This window comes from Cyprinodon tularosa, unplaced genomic scaffold (assembly GCF_016077235.1).
Source record: "Cyprinodon tularosa strain WSP-4 unplaced genomic scaffold, ASM1607723v1 ctg1607, whole genome shotgun sequence".
Taxonomy (NCBI): Eukaryota; Metazoa; Chordata; class Actinopteri; order Cyprinodontiformes; family Cyprinodontidae; genus Cyprinodon; species Cyprinodon tularosa.
Window position 1 is genome coordinate 11454 of NW_024038446.1, and position 22127 is coordinate 33580.

Genomic DNA, 22127 nt, shown 5'->3' on the forward strand with positions numbered 1-22127 from the left:
ACCCGGAGCGACTGCAGCTGTGTGCCTGGCCCATAAGTGGTTTAATTTAACCACTGCTGGGCTCCCTCAGAGTGTATTTAATACTATCCAAAACGCCAGGGCTCCCTCCACTAGGAATCTATATGGCTCCAAATGGGGACTGTTTGTGCGGTGGTGTCTTGAATGCGATTATGTCATTTTCACAGAAACTGATTGATAAAGGAAAAGCCTTTTTCACGGTTAAGGTTTATCTGGCAGCTATAGCAGCATGCCATATAGGATTTGGAGACAAAACGGCGAGCCAACACCCTTTGGTATGTCGGTTTATGAAGGGCGCCCGCAGGCTTCTCCCTGTCTCCAGACCTTTGCTGCCTCCGTGGGATATGTCGGTGGTTCTGGAGGGGCTCAAAGGACCCCCGTTTGAGCCGTTGTTGGGGACCAGTCTTATACATCTGTCTCTCGAGACAGTGCTGTTACTGGCTCTGGCCTCTGCGAAATGAGTCAGCGACATTCAAGCGCTTTCTGTGAACCCTGCATGTACCCGGTTCGACCCGGAGTACACGCGTATGGTTCTGAAGCCCAACCCGGCCTCTGTTCCTAAAGTGGTTGGTTCTTGTTCACCGATCGACCTAGCGGCGTTCTCCGCCTCCCCCGGTGAACAGCGTGCGCACATGCTGTGCCCTATTCGAGCCGTACGCTCTTATATGGACAGGACGCAGAGCTTCAGGAGGAGTGATCAGCTCTTTGTCTCCTGCGGGGAGCCCCGTAAGGGACAGCCGATCACAAAGCAACGCCTCGCCCATTGGGTGGTGGAGGCTATAGCTTTGGCGTATGGAAGCAGGGGTCTGCAACCCCTGGCGGGTCTGCGTGCACACTCTACCCGGGGGATGGCTGCGTCCTGGGCTTTATTTCGGGGAGTGTCCGTTCAGGACATTTGTTCAGCTGCGAGTTGGTCCTCGCCTCTGACTTTTGTACGGTTCTACATGGTTGACGTGTCTGGACCGTGCATGGCCAGTGTGGTCCTAGAGTCATAACAGAACTTGTGGACCTTCCCCATCGGCCGGTTTCTTGTTTGATAAGCTGTCTGGCAATACAGGAGCTACCATATCCCACAGCGAGACACCAAGGGAATATTATGAAAAAGAACGTTTGGTTATCTAACATAACCCCAGTTCTTAGAATAATATGAGTGAGGTGTCTCGCCAGATGACCCTTCTTGCAGGGCGGCGAGAAGAGGTTTGCTTGTTGAATTGAAGTGCCGTGATCCGCACACGCTTTAGTAGTCGGAGCTACGGGGCGTGGCGTAAGACGAGCACTTTCACCGGCCAATCAGGATTGGCAGACTGAGATAATGCTTCTATCGGGGCTGCAGGAGGCTGCATCCCATAGCGAGACACCTCGCTCATATTATTCTAAGAACTGGGGTTATGTTAGATAACCAAACGTTTTATCCATTTAGAGATGTATTGTAATCTGTTTGCTAAGTAGTAGTTTTGGAGGTTAGGTAAATCTAGTGTCTGTTTTTAGTTTTCTGTAGTGTCTTTAGACTAATACTAGGGGGTTTATACTTCCAAAGAAATTTAGAGATGGAGGAATCTAGAGATTTAAACCAGTCGGATGATGGTTAATTGGGGATCATATCACAATAAGATTCATGTGTTAATGTATGGAGCATGATAACATAGATTTGCCAAAAGTTAAACTGATGATATGCATGTATTTATTGCATATAATCTTACATAATTTCAACATCTTACATGAAACTTGATGTAGTAAATTAATCTACACCAATGATTAGAATATATTGGATACATGTTTTACATTTTGAATAAATGTTTTACACTAAATACATTTATTTTATAAAGTTCACAGAGTCCAAAAGAGTGTGCTCCACCAAATATGGAGAGATAGAGAGCAGGGTGTGTGGAAGGCTCTCTGCAGGTGCAGCTTTGAGTGCAGCCTTGAAGTTTGAGAGATAAGTCCAGGGTGGGAAAACACAGAGAATAAGCGGGGAACAGAAACATTGAAAGGAGTCCAAGGCCATGTGAGGCCTTTGATAAAACAAGGGTGCAGAAATGAGACCTGTTTGTAAGACAGACGCATTGAGAATGCGTTGTTCAGGGTTGCACAGCTCAGCTGAACTAATTGTAATATATTGAGTTGTCATCTCCAAAGCATACTGAGCGGTACTGGTCGCACGAAAAGTGATGTTTTACTGGGACTTTGAGTTTTAAATTTATGCTGACCTTTTTTTGATGTAATGTTATGATTGTAAGTCACACTGGATGAAAACATTGTTTTGACATATTGAAGATTAAGACTATGACGTGTTTTTGATTTAACTGCACTAATTGTCATCATGATCTACAAGAAATGTCACCATGACTTGTGAAGAAAAAGCTTTGATAGATCAAAGAAAGGCTTCAATTAAAAATATAAAATATGGTTTGGAGGTGGGTCTTTCACCAAGATGAAAGAGCCCCAAGCCCCAGGAGTGAATAAAAGAGAGCCTGTTTGTGCATGTAAGTCAGTTGCTCACCGGTGAACAGCTCATGTGGCTGTTTTGTATTTCGCAATAAACCACACTGGACTTGGACCCAGTTGCCTCTGCCTGATTTTGATCATTGTCTGAAGACTTTTCTACTGCTTTTTAAGAACTTTGAATTTTTATAAGACTTAGCATCAATTTTAAGTCGTTGGGAGGACAGTTTCCACAACATTTTTGGCGAGCCAGCCAGGAGGAAGCCCCAGGCGTCGGACAACCTGCAGGCACCGGACAACCTGCAGGCACCAGTTGGAGGCCAGGAACCCCAAGGGCCCAATATTCACCATTTACAGGTGAGATACAATTTTTTATAATTTTCTAAATTAGTGGGGAACCAGCCTCCGGCGACGGCTTGTGGGTGTAAGGCGCCAAAAGAGCTCTCCTTAAAAAAAACTAGTATTCCAAATTTAATAAGTATTTTCCAAATTTAATAAGTATTTATATTAGAATATACAAAAGGCAGACTAAACTGGGGAAAGGTCCAGGTATGTATGAATGTATATATGAATGCATGGTTTAAGTATTAATTAATGTTTGTATTATTCTGTATTTGAACTGTTCTGTGTTTGAATTATTTTGTGTATAAGTTAAGCTTACCCGGCGATGTTCTGAGCGGACGATTGGTAAAGGGACAGATTGGTCAAGGCGTTTGACATAGTCTGTGGAAGCCATAAATCCGGAACATAAAAGTACGCGTGTTAAGTGGTAGAGAGAGTAAAGCGCTACACCTTATGTCAAAATGATTGATGGCTTATGACTTATGACATATGACCTTATGTCAAAAATGATTGATAACATATGACGTATATTTCTGCACAGTCACGCATCATCACATTTTTGCTTCATCAATCAAATTCTTGAATATAAACATTGTTTTCTTCCCAATCAAAAAGATATGCCAGCTTCTTTGCAGGGTAATAAAAAAGACAGTCCCCACACAAGGAAGTTCACTCCCACCACCCATCCCATCAGACACCCCATACACACATACACAAGAACTATGAACTCTATGTCCCACACCTGAACAAAGGATTTTCTTATAACCCTTTATGACCCACAAACTTCTGCACAGTCACGCACCATCACATTTTTGCTTCATCAATCAAATTCTTGAATATAAACATTGTTTTCTTCCCAATCAAAAAGATATGCCAGCTTCTTTGTAGGGTAATAAAAAAGGAATTTCCCTCCCACCACCCATCCCATTAGACACCCCATACACACATACACAAGAACTATGACTCCATCAACAACCCCCCTTTCCTAAGCTTGCCAATGAAAATAGGAGGGCGTAATTATGTCCTCTTTAAATATTGCTGGGGAGAAAAGTTTCTGTATTTTCAGCAAGAGAAAAAACACTTACATTCCTACCGACAATGTCAAGAATTCCGAGAGCTATTCTTAAAAGCAGAGAATTACGCTCTGCACTGGAAAAAGAATCTGCATTGAAAAAAAAATTACCTGAGCAGCTTGAAGTAGGTGTAAAAAACGAGATCCGTTTTTCCGTCTGCAAAGAAATGGAAGATGCGATGGGAGAATTCGGGATCGCACCATTGGTGAAAGATGCTTCAACTTCGACAACCCTGGATGCTATGGAAGACTCTGAGACCGCGCTGTCTGTGAAAGATGCTTCAACTTCGACAACCCTGGACGCTATGGAAGACTCCGAGACCACGCCTTCCCCGGACATTAGACCGGCCGAAGAAATGGAGGACGCGATGGAGGTGAATAAAAGATGTGCGTTGCCGAGCGGAACATCTTTATTATCTGAGACGCCAATTTCCGTATTCCAAGCTTCGAACCACCCCCTCGAAGCTCCCAAGAAATCATCGTTGTATCTATGCCGGGTTCAGCACCCTCCCTTAGAAACACTGCATGAAGAATGGACTTTAGAGGATTCAGGCATGGTTGGGGCGTGGGGATACATCTTCAAATCCGGTGAGCTCTACCTTTACCAACTAGATCAAGAAGAGAAGCTCACACCCTTTTCCAACACATGCAACCTTACCTATAATGACTGGGCAGTGCTGAGGTTGGTGGTCCCCTACAATACAGAAATAAGGCTACACTAGATCAGTCAGAGTTGATCGGTTTTCCATCCGATGTTGAAATCGTCAACGGAGAGATGCTTTTTAGCGCAGTTTGGGAAACAAAATCTACCACAAACGGGGCCTGGTCTATCCGAGCGAGCAGGCGACGTAGCTACGAGGCTTTTACCCCCCTTACCTGTTTGTTTTAGAAGTTTTCAACATAGAAAGTGGGATCTTTAGGACCATGCTGGCGATACCTTTTAGTGTATGGCGCCAAAAAATGTTTGAAATTGGGGATCGAATTTCCAACCTGTTCCGGAGTTCACGCTGCTGGCTTGACATTCTGACTGTGAAAAAAAACCCTCTTTTAGACACGCCCTCCACCCTATATATTTAGGGGGAGGAAGCATACCGGCACACATCTCTTCAAGAAGAGGCGAACCTACAGCTGATAGAATGGGGTCGTACTGGGATTTATACTCTCCTATTTCACCCACAGCGACTCCATTTCTCCCACCTTCACCACCCTCCTTCACCGGTGCTTTTTCCAGACGAAGCTAATCATCCACCATCACCAGCGCCTTTTCCAAGCGAGACTAATGAAGTAAACAACCTGAAGGAGGAAAAGAAATTGCTTCCCGCTCTTTCCGAGTCTGATGAAGACAGGGCGGCGGGAGCCTCACCTGATTCGTCCGAAGACGAACAAACCATCCTCATCGTGCATCCGGCACAGACTCCACCGATTATAAACGGGGAGGTGGATGAGGATTGGATCTTTTCCTCACACATTGCTATAGTAAAAACAGCCGTGCTTCATTTGCTTAACCACGTCGCTTTGGAATTTAATCGAGAGACTTGTTACGGATGTCAAACAGACCACCCGAGCCAACTACAGCATCATTGTCTAGAAGCATTGAAAGAAGAATTCTATCAGACTAACTTTATCACGCTTCAACGTCGCCTCAAAACACCGCAACTCATTCCAGCCATTCAACATCTGATGAAAGAACGCGGACAAGAAGCGGAGGATTTCAGGGTGAAGATAATTGTGGAGGCTCTTTTGTATGAACTCAGATCTTCGTTCGGACTGCGTGCTGCTGTTGAAGAAGTGTATCGGAACAACAGAGAAATTTACAAAATCAAACAACTCTGTACTATTTCAAACATCTTTGGTCGCACTGAATGAATGATGTGCTATTTAGTTGCTTGTTTATCTTCTGTATCACTCGGAAGTGATTGAAAAAAAAAAGAAAGAAAAAAGATTTTTTTAAAAATAAACGTTTTTTGTTTTTCATTCCTATTTTGTCTTTTTTACATTTCAAGTTTTTACATTTTGTAGTTTATAGATGTGATTTGAAACGTTTTGTTTTTTACATTTCAAGTTTTTACATTTTGTAGTTTGTAGATGTGATTTGAAACGTTTTGTTTTTTTACATTTCAAGTTTTTACATTTTGTAGTTTGTAGATGTGATTTGAAAAGTTTTGTTTTTTACATTTCAAGTTTTTACATTTTGTAGTTTGTAGATGTGATTTTAAAAGTTTTGTTCTTTACATTTCTAGTTTTGTAGATGTCATTTGAAAAGTTACATTATGAAGAATTTTTCTGGGTTTTGTGTTTTTGTGTTTTGTTGTTTTACTCGTTTAACCGATGTAAATAAAGGAGAAAAGAATAAAAAAAGTCTCGTTATTTTTTGAGTGCTGGTGTAAGGAATAGGATGTCTGACCGTGAAGCTATAAGAAAAGTCTACTATAACCCTTCCAATCCTGGAAGTTTTGGGGGAATAGATAGGTTAAGGAGAGCTTTGCAGAATGAAACTGGGGAAAATATTAAGGTAGCTGAGGTTGAAGATTTTTTGTCGGAGCAAGACGCTTACACTCTCCACAAACCGGCAAGACTTCATTTTTCAAGAAACAGAGTTTTTGTCTCGGGGCCGATGAAACAATTTCAGGCAGATCTTTGTGACATGCAATCTTTAGCCAACCAAAATGATGGATACAATTATTTATCAACGGTAATTGATTTGTTTTCCAAAAAGGCTTTTGTCCGAGCTCTTATAAAAAAGACTGCCTCAGAAGTAGTAAGGGCGATTGAATCGGTGTTTAAAGACAGTAAAATTCCTAAGAAGATTCAAACTGATGCAGGGAAAGAATTCTTTAACAAAGACTTTAAGGCCTTAATGAAAAAATATGGAATTATCCATTTTGCGACAGCCAGCGATGTGAAGGCCTCCGTCATAGAGCGGTTTAATCGTACGCTCAACACAAGAATGTGGCGATATTTCACCGCTAATAACACACAGAGATATCTGGATGTGCTTCAAGATCTTGTAAAAAGTTATAATGACAGCTTTCATTCCAGCATAAAAATGGCCCCTATGGAGGTTTCCTTTGAAAATAAAGACCAAGTCCTGAGGAATCTTTAGGGTTGGAAGGTGAGGAGAGAGAGAAAGAAGGCGGCAAAGAGGAAATTTAAGAAGGGCGACCCGGTTAGAATTTCAAAGTTAAGAGGGGTGTTTGATAAGAAATACGAACAAAGCTTTACGGATGAAATCTTCACCATATCCGAATGCGTTGATCGTTCTCCTCCTGTGTATAAATTAACGGACTATGATGGAGAGCAGATCGAGGGGTGTTTTTACAAAGAAGAAATACAGAGAGTCAAAATACCCAAAGACAAGGTATACCATGTGGAGAAGATATTAAAACGACGTACGCTCAGAGGTCAGAAACAAGTGTTTGTAAAATGGAAGAACTGGCCGGAGAAATTTAACAGTTGGGTCAGAGCGGCAGACTTGAGCGATGTATAAAAATTGAACCTACCTCCGACACTTTACCATGGATCCGGTGAGCGATGACGACGGATTCTATATTACAGTACCGTCTAACAGCAGCGTGGGCGTATTTAAAAATAATACCGGATCTAGTTTCCGCGTGAATTTGGGGCGGCATATAAATTTAGAAGGTAGATGACAGGTTGCCTTGGTAGAGATTTCATATCCCCACACGTGGTTAAACGTCCCTGCAGAATCGGCCTATATTGAATGGCGGGAAGCTGGACGGGAGAAGTTCTTCCGGCAGAATATAACGCACTGATATTACTATGACATGACACGATTCAAAGCGGAGATTGAAAACCATCTGAGAAAAATAGAAAGTGATATATATTTAAAGTTAAATATGATCGAAAAAAGGATATTTTGTCAAGCAGGGGGTCGGTACAATATACGTTTTCATCCTCCTATAGCATACATGTTGGGGGCAGAGCCGGGGAAATGGATTTCGGCTAGTAAAAGAACCCTTCCTCACCCTTTTGATCTAAAAGGCGGTATGGATCTTCTGTATTGCTACAGCGATGGAGTCACTCCACAGGTGGTGGGCGACGCTTATGCCCCTCTCTTACGTACCGTGAAAATAGAAGGCCGATACGGCGATATTATCACACAACATTTCAATCCTCCTCACTATTTACCCGTTTCAAAAAATCATATTGAAAATATCCACGTAAAAATAAAATCCGATCAAAATGTACCGATTAATTTCAGCTACGGAAAGACCGTTGTTAAACTACATTTTAGACCCGTCTCTTCGAAGCCTATGAGGAGAAGAGACATACATAACAACGTGTAATTTTCACCGATCATTCAAGATATATATTTCTGGGAACAACGTTCATATCGTCACTTCACCGTAGACTCCCCTTCTGATCTATTTTACCCCGCTACATCGGAGAGAAGCAAATAAATAAAAAAATAAAAATCACACCATGGCGCGTATCGGATTGAATACGGATCCCCATAGGTTTATACATTATTACCAAAATCAGGTCGGAGGCGAATTAGGATTCAGCGGGGCTCCCGTGTTATACGGGCGTGGGATTGGAACCATATTTTCAAGATTATTCAGATTTGTCTCACCCCTATTTAAAAGCGGATTTTCTATAGCTAAACCTCATCTGAAAAGAGCGGCGAGCGGCATAGCCTCAGACGTGATCGGAAAAGCAATGAAGAAGATATCCGGAAATGAACAGGACGGTTCAGGGTTGATGCTTTTATCGCGACGAAACAAAAAGCGTCCGCCCGGAGAACGTGTTTGGAACTTTCAAAAACGCAAGAGCGTTAAAAGAAAGAAATGATTAGGAAGAAGCAAGGCTAAGAGCCAGAAGTCTGTCAGGAGAGGAGATATTTTTCAGTGAGGAGAAGACATGGCTCTACTGCATCAAAAGTCCCCGGAATGCAGTTTGACGGAACTGGACTTATTTTCCGCTCCGATGACGCAACTGTCTATAGAAGATAAGGTTTATACAGAAATTCATCCTCTCTCGGCTCTTACAGAGACGGGTCCTATCGAATTTTTTATCTGCGGCGAAGGCGATAAATATTTGGATCTAAACGACACACTGATCCACCTACGTCTCAAAATTACTAACGCGGATGGTAGCGACCTAGCGCCGGACGCTCCCGTCGGATTAATTAATTATCCTTTAAATACCATTTTTAGTCAGTGCGATGTGACCTTGGGAGATAGACTTATTTCCCAATCCAGCGCTACTCACCCGTACCGGTGTATAATTGAAACATTGCTCAACTATTCAGAAGATACGTTAAAGAGTCAATTCAGCGCAGGCCTTTTTTTTAAAGATACGGCCGGTGCTATTGATTCAATCGTCACCACCAACGGACCAAACCACGGATTGAATCGGAGAGCCGCTTTTACGGCAGAATCTAAAGAGGTTCATCTAATAGGAGCTCTGCACGGGGATATATTTTTCTGCGAAAGACTCCTTCTGAATTCTGTTGATATGAGAATTAAATTAACACGAGCCAGCAACGCGTTTTGTTTAATGGGGGCTTCTACTTTTCGACTAAAGATATTAGGGGCTTCTCTTTTTGTGAAAAAGGTCTCAGTCTCTCCCGCCATACGCTTAGGTCACACTTCGGCGTTGATGCGCGGTAATGCTCTTTATCCGTTGTCGAGAGTTAATGTGAAGATGTTTTCTATCCCAGAAAATTCAAGAATTTGCAACCAAGAGAATCTATTTCTGGGGCGATACCTAAATATGTGGTTCTGGGCTTAGTACACCACGAGTCCTTTACCGGGAGGAGAGACTTATCCCCCTTTCACTTCAGGCACATGAATAAAGAGTTTCTGGTTCTTTGCAGAGATGGAAAACAGATCCCGGCTAAAGCTTTTCAACCCCAGTTCAACGGTGGGAACTCTGCGAGGGAATTTTACAGCATGATTACCTCCACGGGTCGTCATTTGAAAGATCATCCACTTGCCATCACTCGACAGGACTTTGATAACGGATACACACTTTTTGTTTTTAATCTTAATCCGGGAGGAGATATCGAAGCCCTATCCCCAGTGTCTCACGGTAATCTGAGGCTGGAAATGCGCTTCAGAGAACCGCTACCTCACACCACTACACTCATTGTTTACGCCTGTTACGATTCTATACTGGAGATTGACTCAAAGAGACAAGTTTTGGTGGACTATTATTAAGTATGAATAATCATCAATTGAATTCCCTGCTCTCTCATCTCCTCGGCGCCATGTTTGGAGGAGTCTGGGCCTGCGATCAACTCAGCCAGCTGCCATGCCATCTTACGCGACCGCTATACTTTATAGTTAATACCCACCCTTCACACATGCCGGGGGAACACTGGTTGGCTCTGACCCTGGAAAAGAACGGAAAATCTACTTTTTTTTATTCTTACGGCTTCCAGCCTAATTTAGGCTTCTACCCTCCCAGCATTTTTTCATTTTTGAAAGAAAGATCGTCTAAAATAATGTACCACGATCAGCAACTACAACATATTCTTTCCATCGTTTGTGGCCAGCATTGTGTATTCTACCTATGTCATAGAGCATGCGGTTTTTCAATGAGCGAAGTGTTAATCTTGTATGATGATGATGTTTTAAAAAATAATGTAATGGTTTCAAACTTTGTCAAAAAAATATCAACGTTGTATTAAAAATCATACATTCAGCTCCTTTAACCAGGGCACGTGTTCTTTAAAAATGTTTAAAGATTGTTATAAATTGTGATGTTTTGCAGAAAATAATCGAATGAATGCTTGAAATAATTTCAATAAATTTCTTTATTGATAATCAGAGAGCGTACGGTGTTATTTTTTAAAAGCATAGATTATGGGGAAAAGGTGATCCAGGCGGATGGATTTCTCCTTCTTTTCTGACGCTCGGTCGTTCTTTTTTCTTTTCTCGCTTCATCCTCCTTCGTTCCGGAGAAATGAGTAGAAAGAATAAATTTCTTTCTTCTCTTTACCGACGGTGTCTCTTCCTCCTCCTCCTCCTCCTCTGTTTTTTCTGTTTCGATGTTGAGACGACGGTATTGTTCACGTGCGTGTGGGTTATTCACAGACGATACCGGTATGTTTAATCGATCCAAAGTACTGAGGAAATATTTCCATCCCGTTGGTTGTAATGTCTTTTTTTTATACGGGAGTATAAGGTTCTTTATTAGATCTATTAAATTGGACCCTTTGACGGGGCGGTCTTGAAAAATAAATTCTCCTTTCGAGGTCCATCCCCCATTATCCTGAGAAAGTTTTCTTAAAATGTACTCGGCATTTTTCCGCTCCTTTTGCGGAGGGCTTTTTATCACCTCGCCGGCTGTTTCATCCATTTCGGACCGCTGGCCTGAATCGATTACAGGTAAGGAGGCCGGCTCGTTTTCTGCCTCCTCGTGCCGAAGAGAAATAGTCATAAGAGGTTCCTCCAACCGACCTTGCTTGATCAAGGTCAGATACCGCTGTAGCAAAGCCTCATATTTCTTTATTTTTTCGTAAGGGGTTATCCCGGTTTCATTCAAAACCGCTTTCATTTTCATATCCAATTCTTCCTCGGCCGTCTGTCTAATAGAAGTATCCGACTGGCTCAGACGTTTAAACTGATGGGGAAACCAGGTACATTTTTTGGGATGATCTAAGAGCCATTATTTCCTGGCAATTCCACCAATAATTCACCTAAAAGAGGCGCTAAAGCTCCCAAGATTGGGAGAATAAAACCCCCTTTCTGAGATTTGAGGGCAGTCCGCTTTCGTTTTATTCCTACCCGTTTATCCGCCAGTAGTCTGACTATCTTTTTTTGCTTTTTCAATTTTTGATGTTGAGAAGGAGATAACTTGATATTTCCTTTTAAAATATTGAGAGAAATTTCACACAGAGCTTGGAGAATGTCGGGTGAGCAATGTGCCAATATATCTTTACGTTTCTGAGTAGCGTGGTACAGAGCCTTTAATAAAGGCGCGTTTCTTTTTATACAGGCAGACATGATCAATAGGATCCACCTACTTTGATCTGGGGAGATAGATGACGGGCCACTGGTGAGGAAGTAATCCTGTTCTCAGTCTATACTCATCTGGACACTTTGGTGTAAGATCTACGATTAAATATCCAAAAGGCTGACTGGTAGCGTCTTCAAAACTCTCCAGGAAAAAATCCTTCTGGGATGGGAAAATTTGGCGGGCTAATATATTGATTTGGAGTTTATCTCTTGTCTTTTTTTGCTTTTTCAATTTTTGATGTTGAGAAGGAGATAACTTGATATTTCCTTTTAAAATATTGAGAGAAATTTCACACAGAGCTTGGAGAATGTCGGGTGAGCAATGTGCCAATATATCTTTACGTTTCTGAGTAGCGTGGTACAGAGCCTTTGATAAAGGCGCGTTTCTTTTTATACGGGCGGACATGATCAATAGGATCCACCTACTTTGATCTGGGGAGATAGATGACGGGCCACTGGTGAGGAAGTAATCCTGTTCTCAGTCTATACTCATCTGGACACTTTGGTGTAAGATCTACGATTAAATATCCAAAAGGCTGACTGGTAGCGTCTTCAAAACTCTCCAGGAAAAAATCCTTCTGGGATGGGAAAATTTGGCGGGCTAATATATTGATTTGGAGTTTATCTCTTGGGCTTTTAAATAGAATCATATAGTTAGCATTCAAGCTAATGGTTCGACTAAACTTTCCTTGCTGAAACACATTTTGCATAATTAGTATTACGCTTATGTTGGCGTGTTGTCGAAACTTTGTGAATATCTTGGCCACCTGTTCACTTTCTCCAGCCTGAAAGATGAGGTTGTCTAGAATTACCAGATGAGATTGATCCGGAGGAAATAATTCCTCGTCTTGAAATGAAGATGGGAGACCGTTCACAAAGTTAATTCTTTTATTTCTTCTTTGCAAATCAGCGTACAAACTTCGAAATGAAGTATAAATCCAGACAACATTTTCTGGTACACAGTTTAAAACATCTTCGAGATTATCCATCAACATTTTGACAAAAAAGCTTTTACCCGCTCCAGACGGGCCAGAAATGATTGCAGAAAAAGGACAGTTTAGTCTAAAATCAAAATGAACTTCTTTTGGCTCAGTAAAACGACATTTTTTTTTGTCCAATTACAATCTAGTAGCCAAAAGGAAGGGTTTTACCGCATTTAAACAGTCTTCTCTTGTCATACACAACCCAAAATGTTTTCATGAATGATGCATTCTTCAAGTGAAACCCGCTTTTATCACGTCTAATGGTTTGCTGAGGAATCCCTATAGAAGCAGTCTCCTGACCCCGGAGAAAAGCATCAACCAGCCTCTTCATGCTCTCGAAATTGACATTTTCAGAAGCCTGCATGTTTTGTGTTATGCCTTTTGCTTTCAAAACCACTTTTTTCTGACGGGTCTGATAAGCATAATTCTTTGGACCTATGGACACAAAATGTTCTATGCTATCCCCGTTTAACTCATCGCTTAATTGCCCCAAATAATTCCCCGTTTCCAGCAGAGTCTGACCCTTTTTGGTAACGTAGATTATACTGTCTGTGTCAAAATACAAAACTGTGTCTTGCAGCTTTTGAAGGTAACTCAACAGTTTTAATCTAGCGTAGGCCGTAGTGAACGCCGCGATAAAGACGTTGTTAGTTCTTTTTGGGGGACTAATAGATTTTTTTGTCCATTCCCATTGAACAAGCACGTTTTCAGGATTCAGAACGTGAAAATATTTCACATGTTTGTTCCCTGAAAACAACAGTTCAAAAAATTCCTGCGGTTCTGATATGATGTTGGTCTGGGTCTGATCATTTTTCTGAGCAAACTTTCCCCAAAGACTGTTGAGACATAACTTTGCCACTTGTCTTTTTGCCGGATTTGTCTCAATTTTTGAATATTCTAGTTGAATACCTTCGTTCTTCAGGAAATCTGCCATGTAACGCTGTTTCCCCTCTTCATCGCTCACGTCGGCGTGAAAACCTGATGATTCCTGTTTGCACTTTAGAAAAGTATATATATATATCGGTCAAAAATGTCATTACGTTGTTTTTCAAAATGCCATACGGTGAGGATCTTTTCAACCCTATACCCGTGCTTTAAGGCTTTATTAAGCTTGACAGAAACCCAGGTTCCCTTTAGGGATCTTTCTTCTTCGTTGTGATTGCAAGGTTCTTTCTGGTTATTGAGTTGAGCGCAGGTGCGGCACAGAGTGAAAACCAATTTACCTTTTTCGGTCTTAAAGGGAAGAATTGGAAAGAGCAGACCTCGTGGTGGGGAAACGATAGCTTTGACGAACCCGAAATAGTTTGTGGGATCATCAAAGTTGTCGTAAATGATCTTTGGATGACCTACAGGGAAGTAGTGCATTTTTATAACGGAGGGATATAACGAGATGACGTCTTGGTAAGCCACAATCTCATCTGGAGCGGCAGAATAGTTCAACGTGACGGCGTTGGTTCTGCCTCCAAACAGAGCATCTCTGGGGAACAGAGGCTCAGGCAGGGAACTGTTTTGAATAAATTCTTTAATGGCGGTGCAGTTTCTTTTTTTCTCTTCCCAATCATGCTCCCAAATGACTTCAAGTTTTAGACCATGAAGCGATTCCAGAATCTGCTTTCTTTGGAGGGTGGCTGCAAAGATTTCTTCATAGCTCGCGCCTCTTAACGGACAAATGGACAAAGGATTAAAACAGGAAGGGCAACCGTGGAACAGACAGCCAAAGTATTCAAAACCGTACTTGACGTCGCCTATTTCGGCGTAACCGTCCAAAAAATACGACCCTACTCTTTTCTCCCCTAAATTAAGGGCGTGTTGGATGAAGATGTTTCTGGAAAAAGCCAAGTATTCCAGCCATTCGATCGATCCGTTTGAGTACGGCTTTGTCTGTCCGCGATACCCGAGCGGATCGGGTATTGCCAGCGTATTTGAAGTCAGGAAATTTGCCTGAAAAGTCTTCATGCACGACAAGGCGATTGTAATGCGAGAAAATGGATCTATATGGGTATCGCTAAAGAACTGCTCTCTAAATTTTTTGCAGCCTTTAGAAAGGATTTCAACATCGTTTTTACAGTAGTACATTGCCTCTTTTTCAAAAGAGAATGGGGAAGAAGAAGCATTTATGTACCAGTTCAAAAACTTTTCTTTTTCAGGCGGTGACATATTTTCTATTCCATAGGCGTGTGGTTGGGGAAGCGGGCCGACGTATTTCAAATTTTGTTGGGATGAAAATTTGTGTGGAAAGAAACCTTTACTTTTATCGTTAAAGCCTAAAGCTTTCGGCATGGCACTGAGTTTCATAGGTAGAAATGAAAGACTATCTATAAAATTTAAACCATAGTCTGGGTCGATAAAACTGAGAATTTTACAACCTTGCATAATGATGCGAGGTTTTATACCCATCTGAGCCATGGTGTTCAGAACCAAATAATAGTCAAAAGATCTACCGTTGTGCGCCAAAAAGACAAATTTGGAAAACTTTGGTCTTCGAAAGTGGAGAATAAAATCTTGAACGCATTTCAGACCAAAGGAGGACCATTCTTTTCCAGATGAATCTTTTGCACAGACGAGGAAAGGAACATGTTTGCTTTCCTCGTTAACAAAGGTCTCAATGTCAAAAAAAACTAATTTCTCCTCTAGTTTTTCATCTTTCTGACAGGGTTGAATGAAACACTGGTGCTCTCCCTCACCCAAATCTGGAGATATTTTCTGTCCGCATATGTGACATTTTCGAGGTAGACATACATGGGGTTTGCCAGGAGTAGAGATGGGAATATAATATTTTCTTCCACACTTTAGACATAATTTATGTATCTCACAATTCCTGGCCCGTGTTTTTGCTATTGGTCTTTCTTTTTTTATTTTATGTTTCGCATAACAGGTCTGATTGCGACATGTCAAATTGCAGTCGGGGCAAAAAACTGGTGAGGATTCATGCTGAGTACAGCCTGGATCGTTGCAGACTGGACAATAACCCCGACAGGAATGTCTGTCTTTTTTTACAAAAGGGGAAAAACAATAATCGCATACGTAATTGGCACCCAGAAAACCAGTTAAGGATTTGATCCCGTAATAATGTTGGTTGAATAGAAACACGAAAAGGGGTCTTGATCTGTCAGAAAAATCTGTCTCAAATTTAGAAAGAGGGCTTTCATTTACTGAGCGATAATATATCACAATCTTTCTGTTTAAGATTTCTTCAAATGTTTTGACATCTGAAAAGGAAACTGGTGTTTGATCAGAAAGTCGTGCCTGCCTTTGCCACGCTCTAGCCTGATGACAAACCTCTGTGAGGGAGAGATTTGGATATGCTAAACAGGCTAAATTTTTTGCAAAGCAAAGTTGATCGCCGTCATCATTAATCACAATTAAATGTCTTCTCTTTCTTTTTATTAATTCTTGGTCTACAATTTTTTCAAGTTTTAGTCTGCCAACCCCGTGAGGATTCCGAATCAGCTGGAGAATGAATTCCACATTATCCTCTTCGGTTATTGCGGAATTAGATTGTACCAAAGTATCCATAAAATGTTCAAGTTCCTCCATGATATTTTCCCCATTATCATTTACAGTAAAGGTTGTGTGACGAGACCCACCATCGGTTACTAGTTCAAGTTGTATGTTGTATGTTGTATGACATCATTTCTAGATGCGAGCGGTCTTATTCTTTCAGCCAGATTGGATAAAACATTCATCATGCTGAGGAATATTTCTGCTAAATCTCCCTCTGAACATTCTGATTTAATGAAAGCTGTTCCCTAATTTCCACATTGTTAAAATTTTCTCTGTTTAGGGTTTGTACTCCTCTCCCACCATCGGATTGAATAACATTTTGAGAAGGAAGGGGATGGTTTAACAGTAAAAGATTTTCACTAGAAGAAGAATGTCTGGATAATTCGCTCAGAGCTTGCTCCAAGCTAATTAAGTGTTCTAGATGATTTTCTTGCTGCGGAGGCGGACTGTGAGAAAGAAATGTATCTTCTAAGGGAGAGGTCGGATTTAAAGGTGAACCAGCATCAATTAAAGGGCTTATATCATCGGCAATTTTTCGCAAATTTTGTAAAACCGCTTCAGAGACAAATTCATCTAAAGAATCTGGTTGTGATGCATTTTGATTTTCACTAGAAGGAGAAACATTCGGAGATGTGTTTGACTGAGATAAATGCGGGTCAGACATGTTTATTCACTAGACTTTTTTTTTTTTTTTCTTCATCCAAGAATGTTCCTCATTATATAGCACATATTCACCAAGATGGACGAACGGAAGCCGGGGTCTTCTTGGTTGCCTGGTGCAGTCAGAAGCTCGCCGACAGCTGCCAATGCCTGAATAACCAGGCGCTCGGGAACTTCATCTCGGTTGCCGGCTGCAGACAGAAGCTCGCTCACAGCCGTCAATGTGTGAAAAGCCAGGTGTCTGGATTCTTCTCTGATGGGAATGCTGGACTGGCCGATTCGATTCCTTACTGAGGAAAAAATAAATAAATAAAACGAATTACTAAGATTAACTTTAAAAAATATATAAATAAATAAAACTTAATAAATAAATAAAGAGTATTTACCTTAATTTCTCAGTCTGCTCAATATAGCGAGAAGGGGTGAGTCTAAGAGAGTGAAAAAAAATATATATATATGTATATATATATATATTATTAAATGATATTAAAACTCAGAATTAATATTATTATTTTATTTTCTTACCATCGGTTTCGGGTGTTGAACTAAAAGTTGGCTGGTCAGAACTTTCTTGAATCGTATTTTCAATTTTTTGATCTTCTTCACCACTTCCTGCTTCCGGTATATCCTGGACTACAGTTTCTCCGCCATTATCGGTTTCCTGGACTACAACGTCACGGCCACTTCCGGTTTCCCAATCTTCTCGGCCGCTTCCGGATTCGTGGACTACAACCTCGCCGCCACTTCCAGCTTCCGCTATATCCTGGACTACAGCTTCCGCGGCGTCCCCTTGCGCAGTGTGTTGGACCAGCGGCGCTGCAGAAACGGTGCTTTTCCTTCGTTTTCCTGCTGAGGAAAATAAAAAAATAACACACTTTAGTAAGACCTACTTAAAAAATCCTAACAACTAACTAAATTAAAAAGGCTATTTACTTTCTTTTGTCTGATTTGAAGAACGCCGGACTTTCAATACCTTCCTTGTAGCGAGAGGCTGAGAGTCTAACAGAGAAAAATATATATGATTATATGATATTAAAACTAAGAATTATTTTATTTTTTTCTTACCACCGGCTTCAGCTGGTGTTGAACTACAAGCTGGCTGATCAGATCTTTCATTCAGAATGGATGTGTCTGTGAGAAAAAAAAAAATAAATAAATAACGCGCTTTAGTAAGACCGACTTAAAAATAAAAATCCTGAAAACTAACTAAATTAAAAAGGCTATTTACTTTCTTTTCTCCGTTTTGAAGAACGCCGGAGTTTCAATACCTTCCTTGTAGCAAGAGGCTGGGAGTCTAACAGACAAAAATATATATGATTATATGATATTAAAACTAATAATTATTTTATTTTTTTTTTTTCTTACCACCGGCTTCAGTTGGTGTTGAACTACAAGCTGGCTGATCAGATCTTTCATTCAGAATGGATGTGTCTGTGAGGAAAAAAAAAATATTATTATTATTATTTATATATGACGGCGTATATTCAACACAATGGTTTAGATAAAATATTTTTTAAGCTTACCCCTTCTGTCTCTTTCTCCATTCGCGTCAGTATGACTTTGCTGGCGAGGTGAGAGAGCCTGGAGCTGAGGAGATGCACGGATGGAAGACGGAGCACCCTGCTCCCTGAAGGGATGAGGTCTAGGGGGATGCACCGTGGCATGGGGCGCGATAGCAGGCTGGCTTAATGGGCGAGCCGGCTGATGAACCGGCCATACGGAGCTGGGGCTGTGTAGAGGGTTAGCAGCGAGGGACGTAGGAGCAGGCTGGCTGACAGTCCGAAGCGTTTGATAAACCGGCCAGATGGAGCTGGGGCTGTGAGGAGGTAGGCGTCCGTTTTGCTCTCCTAAATAAACCCCCGGATTGCTATTATGTTGGGGAAAACTGTTTGGTTGTGGAAGAAATTCACTCTCTGTCCGAATATTTGAGCGTTGTTCGGTCGCTGTGATGGTTTCTGGATAAAAAAAAAGTTTAGTAAAATAATTGTTATTTTTCCATCCCGTTTTTAATATTTTTATAAATAAAAGTCTTACCCAAATCAAGGTCTGACATAAGAAAATCCTCGATATCGGAACCTTGAAATAGATGAAAAAAAAAAAAAATTAGAGCCTTTAAAATGTGAGAAAAAGCGGATCTTGTTAAAAAGGAAAAAAAATGTACCTAATACAATGGTAGGATTAACTCCCGCCACTACGATCCTCCCTTAAACAAGAAATTAAATAAATGAAAAAGAGAATGTATTTATTTTCTAATAACGTAGAAAAAAATACTCACTGTGTTTCATGATGAAGACGCCTGCCCGACACTCTTTAAAAAATGGGAATGGAGTTTCTCTGGCATACGGTCTTTTGTAGAAGCTTAAATCCCTACATCTGTTGAGCTGTAAAATTATATGATATTTTAGATAACCCTTAGAAAACGCGGGGTGTCTGTTTTAGAATGTGGCAAACGGATAAATGATTAAACATGAAATAAAGCCCTCATTGCAAGCCAATTTGCTGTTTCACACTCATTCTAAAAGTGGGTCTGTGGGCACAGTGGTATGTGTGTGTGTGTGTGTGTGTGTGTGTGTGTGTGTTTGTGTGTGTGTGTGTGTGTGTGTGTGTCTGATGGGTTGGGTGTAGGAGAAAGGTGAAAAGTTTATCGATGGCTGTAGGGAGAAGATGAAAAGTTTAAGAATGGCTGTCTGTTTTTTAAAATTAAAGTTCTGGGGTTGTGAGTTTTTTTACAGCATGGGAATGGACCCAACAAATGTTTTACAGCTTGGACGATGTTAATGAATGGTCTTAACACAAAAGAGGGCTGTAGATTGAATGTTTTTGTGGAGGGATGATTAGGAAGGTTTTCTGGGGGCTGTTAAAGAATAATAGAAAAATACTTTTACAGTGCGGGAAAGGAGCAAAAGACCCAACAAATGTTTTACACCTTGGTTGGTGGTAATGTTGAACTGAGCTGAGGGCAGAATAATGGGATGCTTGATGAAGGCAGGTTTTTGTGGATAGAAAAGTTAGTTGGATTGAATTTTAAAAAAGGAAACTTACTAACAATTCCGGTTGTGTTTGTGATTTTGCGAGTAACACAGACTTTAATGATGAATTGGTCATGACGTTGGTCTTAACACAAAAGAAAGCTTGATCTGTGAGTGTAAATCCGTTTAGGAAAGTAAAACAGAGGCTTGCTGAAAGAACTTCTGTATTTAAAATAAAATAAGATTTGTTAGCTTATGTGGATAGAAAAGTTAGTTGGATTGATTAAAGAAAGAAAACTTGTTAGCAATTCAATTTGTGTTTGTGATTTTGCGAGTAACACAGACTTTAATGATGAATTAAACATTGGTCTTAACACAAAAGAAAGCTTGATCTGTGAGAGTAAATCCGTTTAGGAAAGTAAAACAGAGGCTTGCTGAAAGGACAACTGTATTTAAAATAAAATAAGATTTGTTAGTGGAAATGGAATAGTTTAAACACATTTTAAGCCTAATTTTAGGAAAATGTGTGGTTGATGTCTTATGAGGGAAAATGCTGGGGGTCTGTGGGCTCAGTTGGTGTGTGTGTGTGTGTGTGTGTGTATGGGATGGGTGGTGGGAGGGAAATTCCTTGTGTGGGGACTGTCTTTTTTATTACCCTGCAAAGAAGCTGGCATATCTTTTTGATTGGGAAGAAAACAATGTTTATATTCAAGAATTTGATTGATGAAGCAAAAATTTGATGATGCGTGACTGCGCAGAAATTTACGGGTCATAAATGGGTTATAAGAAATTCCTTTGATCAGGTGCGGGTCATAGAGTTCATAGTTCATAAGTCATAAGGTCATGTCATATACGTCATATGTTATCAATCATTTTTGACATAAGGTCATAGGTCATAAGTCATAAGCCATCAATCATTTTGACATAAGGTGTAGCGCTTTACTCTCTTGGGAGTATTGGCAACTAAGCGATAGTCAGCATGCTCCGTGAACTTGTGTTGTATCAGGTATTAAGTATTATGTATTAAGTATTGAGAGGCTAAGCGATAGCCAGGCTAAGGGATAGCCGGAATATTACCGATTAAGCGATAATCGGAGAAAGAGTACCGCTCTACCGGATGACGTCTACCTATTTTCAGTTAGTATCTGAGTAGGTCCGGGTAGCAGGGAAAACGCGTGTGCCACTGTAGGAGACAGTGAGGAAAAGTAGAAGTGCACTGTAAATATATAATCATTTGTCTTGTGTGTCTTTGTCAGTGTAAAGAGTGAAAGAGTTAATTACTAAGGGGGAGTAAGGGGCGAATAATAATAATAATAACGATAATAATATTAATAAAGCCTAAAAGGTATAATAATAAATTAACAGAAATAATTATTATAAAATATAGTTAAAAAAAGAATAACACAAAAATTAACAGAATTGGTAACTATAACAGAATTGGTAACTGGAAAACACATGGTTAAAAGAATAAAATAAATTAACAAGGTTCCAATTTAAAACTACAAAACAGGTTATAAGTGAATAAAAATTATGTTATACATAAAATATAGAGTAACTAAACCGAATACTCAGTAAAAGTACGAAAATAATATTATAAATCTGTTCTATTAGAGATCCTAACTCAAAATTTTAGAGATCTAAAAAAAAACTAAAGAGTAGGAAAATTAAAACAAAAAGAGATCTGTATTGGAGAGAGCAGAACAAGTTAAATTAAAACATTAGGAACTATAAAGGTTGGTACGGAGCCCCTCTGATGACATGGTCAAAAAAAATGTTTAATTACTTCGTGGCCACGCAATAAGTTTAATGTGCGCACGAAATACTTATTAATAATATTAATATCATTCCTGGACAACTGGGTAAGCAAATCGAGCGCGCCTTCTCTAAGGTCTAAGGCGCGCTCGATTTGCATACCCAGTCGTCTCCGCCAGTCACGTGACATTTGTTGCTAAGACGCCATTTTAGGTGGAAAAGGCGTAGTGTAAACAACCGCAGCATAGCTAAACGAAGGACTAAAGGCCCGTTTACATAGCAGCCTGTCCAAGATAAGTCATTACAGTTAACATAAGCCTGAAAACAGGGGCGGATTTATTGATATTATTAATAAGTATTTCATGCGCACGTTAAAGTTATTGCGTGGCCACGAAGTAGT

The 22127-nt window shown here is 40.5% G+C and overlaps 1 protein-coding gene and 1 long non-coding RNA gene across 2 annotated transcripts; both read right to left on the bottom strand.

Annotated features, from left to right (window-relative positions):
* Positions 1–17002: 17002 nt before the first annotated feature.
* On the bottom strand, positions 17003–17849 carry LOC119780484. Its single transcript, XR_005280400.1, has 3 exons — positions 17532–17849; positions 17393–17434; positions 17003–17296 (listed from the first exon to the last, which is right to left on the bottom strand). It is a non-coding gene; the product is annotated as an uncharacterized LOC119780484 (long non-coding RNA).
* An 82-nt stretch (positions 17850–17931) lies between these two features.
* On the bottom strand, positions 17932–19291 carry LOC119780485. The gene is made up of 6 exons (XM_038280548.1): positions 19282–19291; positions 18530–18961; positions 18372–18437; positions 18235–18300; positions 18072–18137; positions 17932–18005 (listed from the first exon to the last, which is right to left on the bottom strand). Exons 1-6 carry the CDS (start codon positions 19289–19291, stop codon positions 17932–17934), a joined length of 714 nt encoding a protein of 237 aa, XP_038136476.1.
* Positions 19292–22127: the final 2836 nt, after the last annotated feature.

Bases quoted from the DNA above. Each gene is read 5' to 3' on its own strand.
- LOC119780485 (XM_038280548.1), bottom strand. The intron at 18,438-18,529 runs GTAAGCTTAAAA...TTTTCCTCACAG, and splicing joins TGGAGAAAGAGACAGAAGGG to ACACATCCATTCTGAATGAA. The intron at 18,006-18,071 runs GTAAGAAAAAAA...TTTCTCTGTTAG, and splicing joins AACACCAGCTGAAGCCGGTG to ACTCTCAGCCTCTCGCTACA.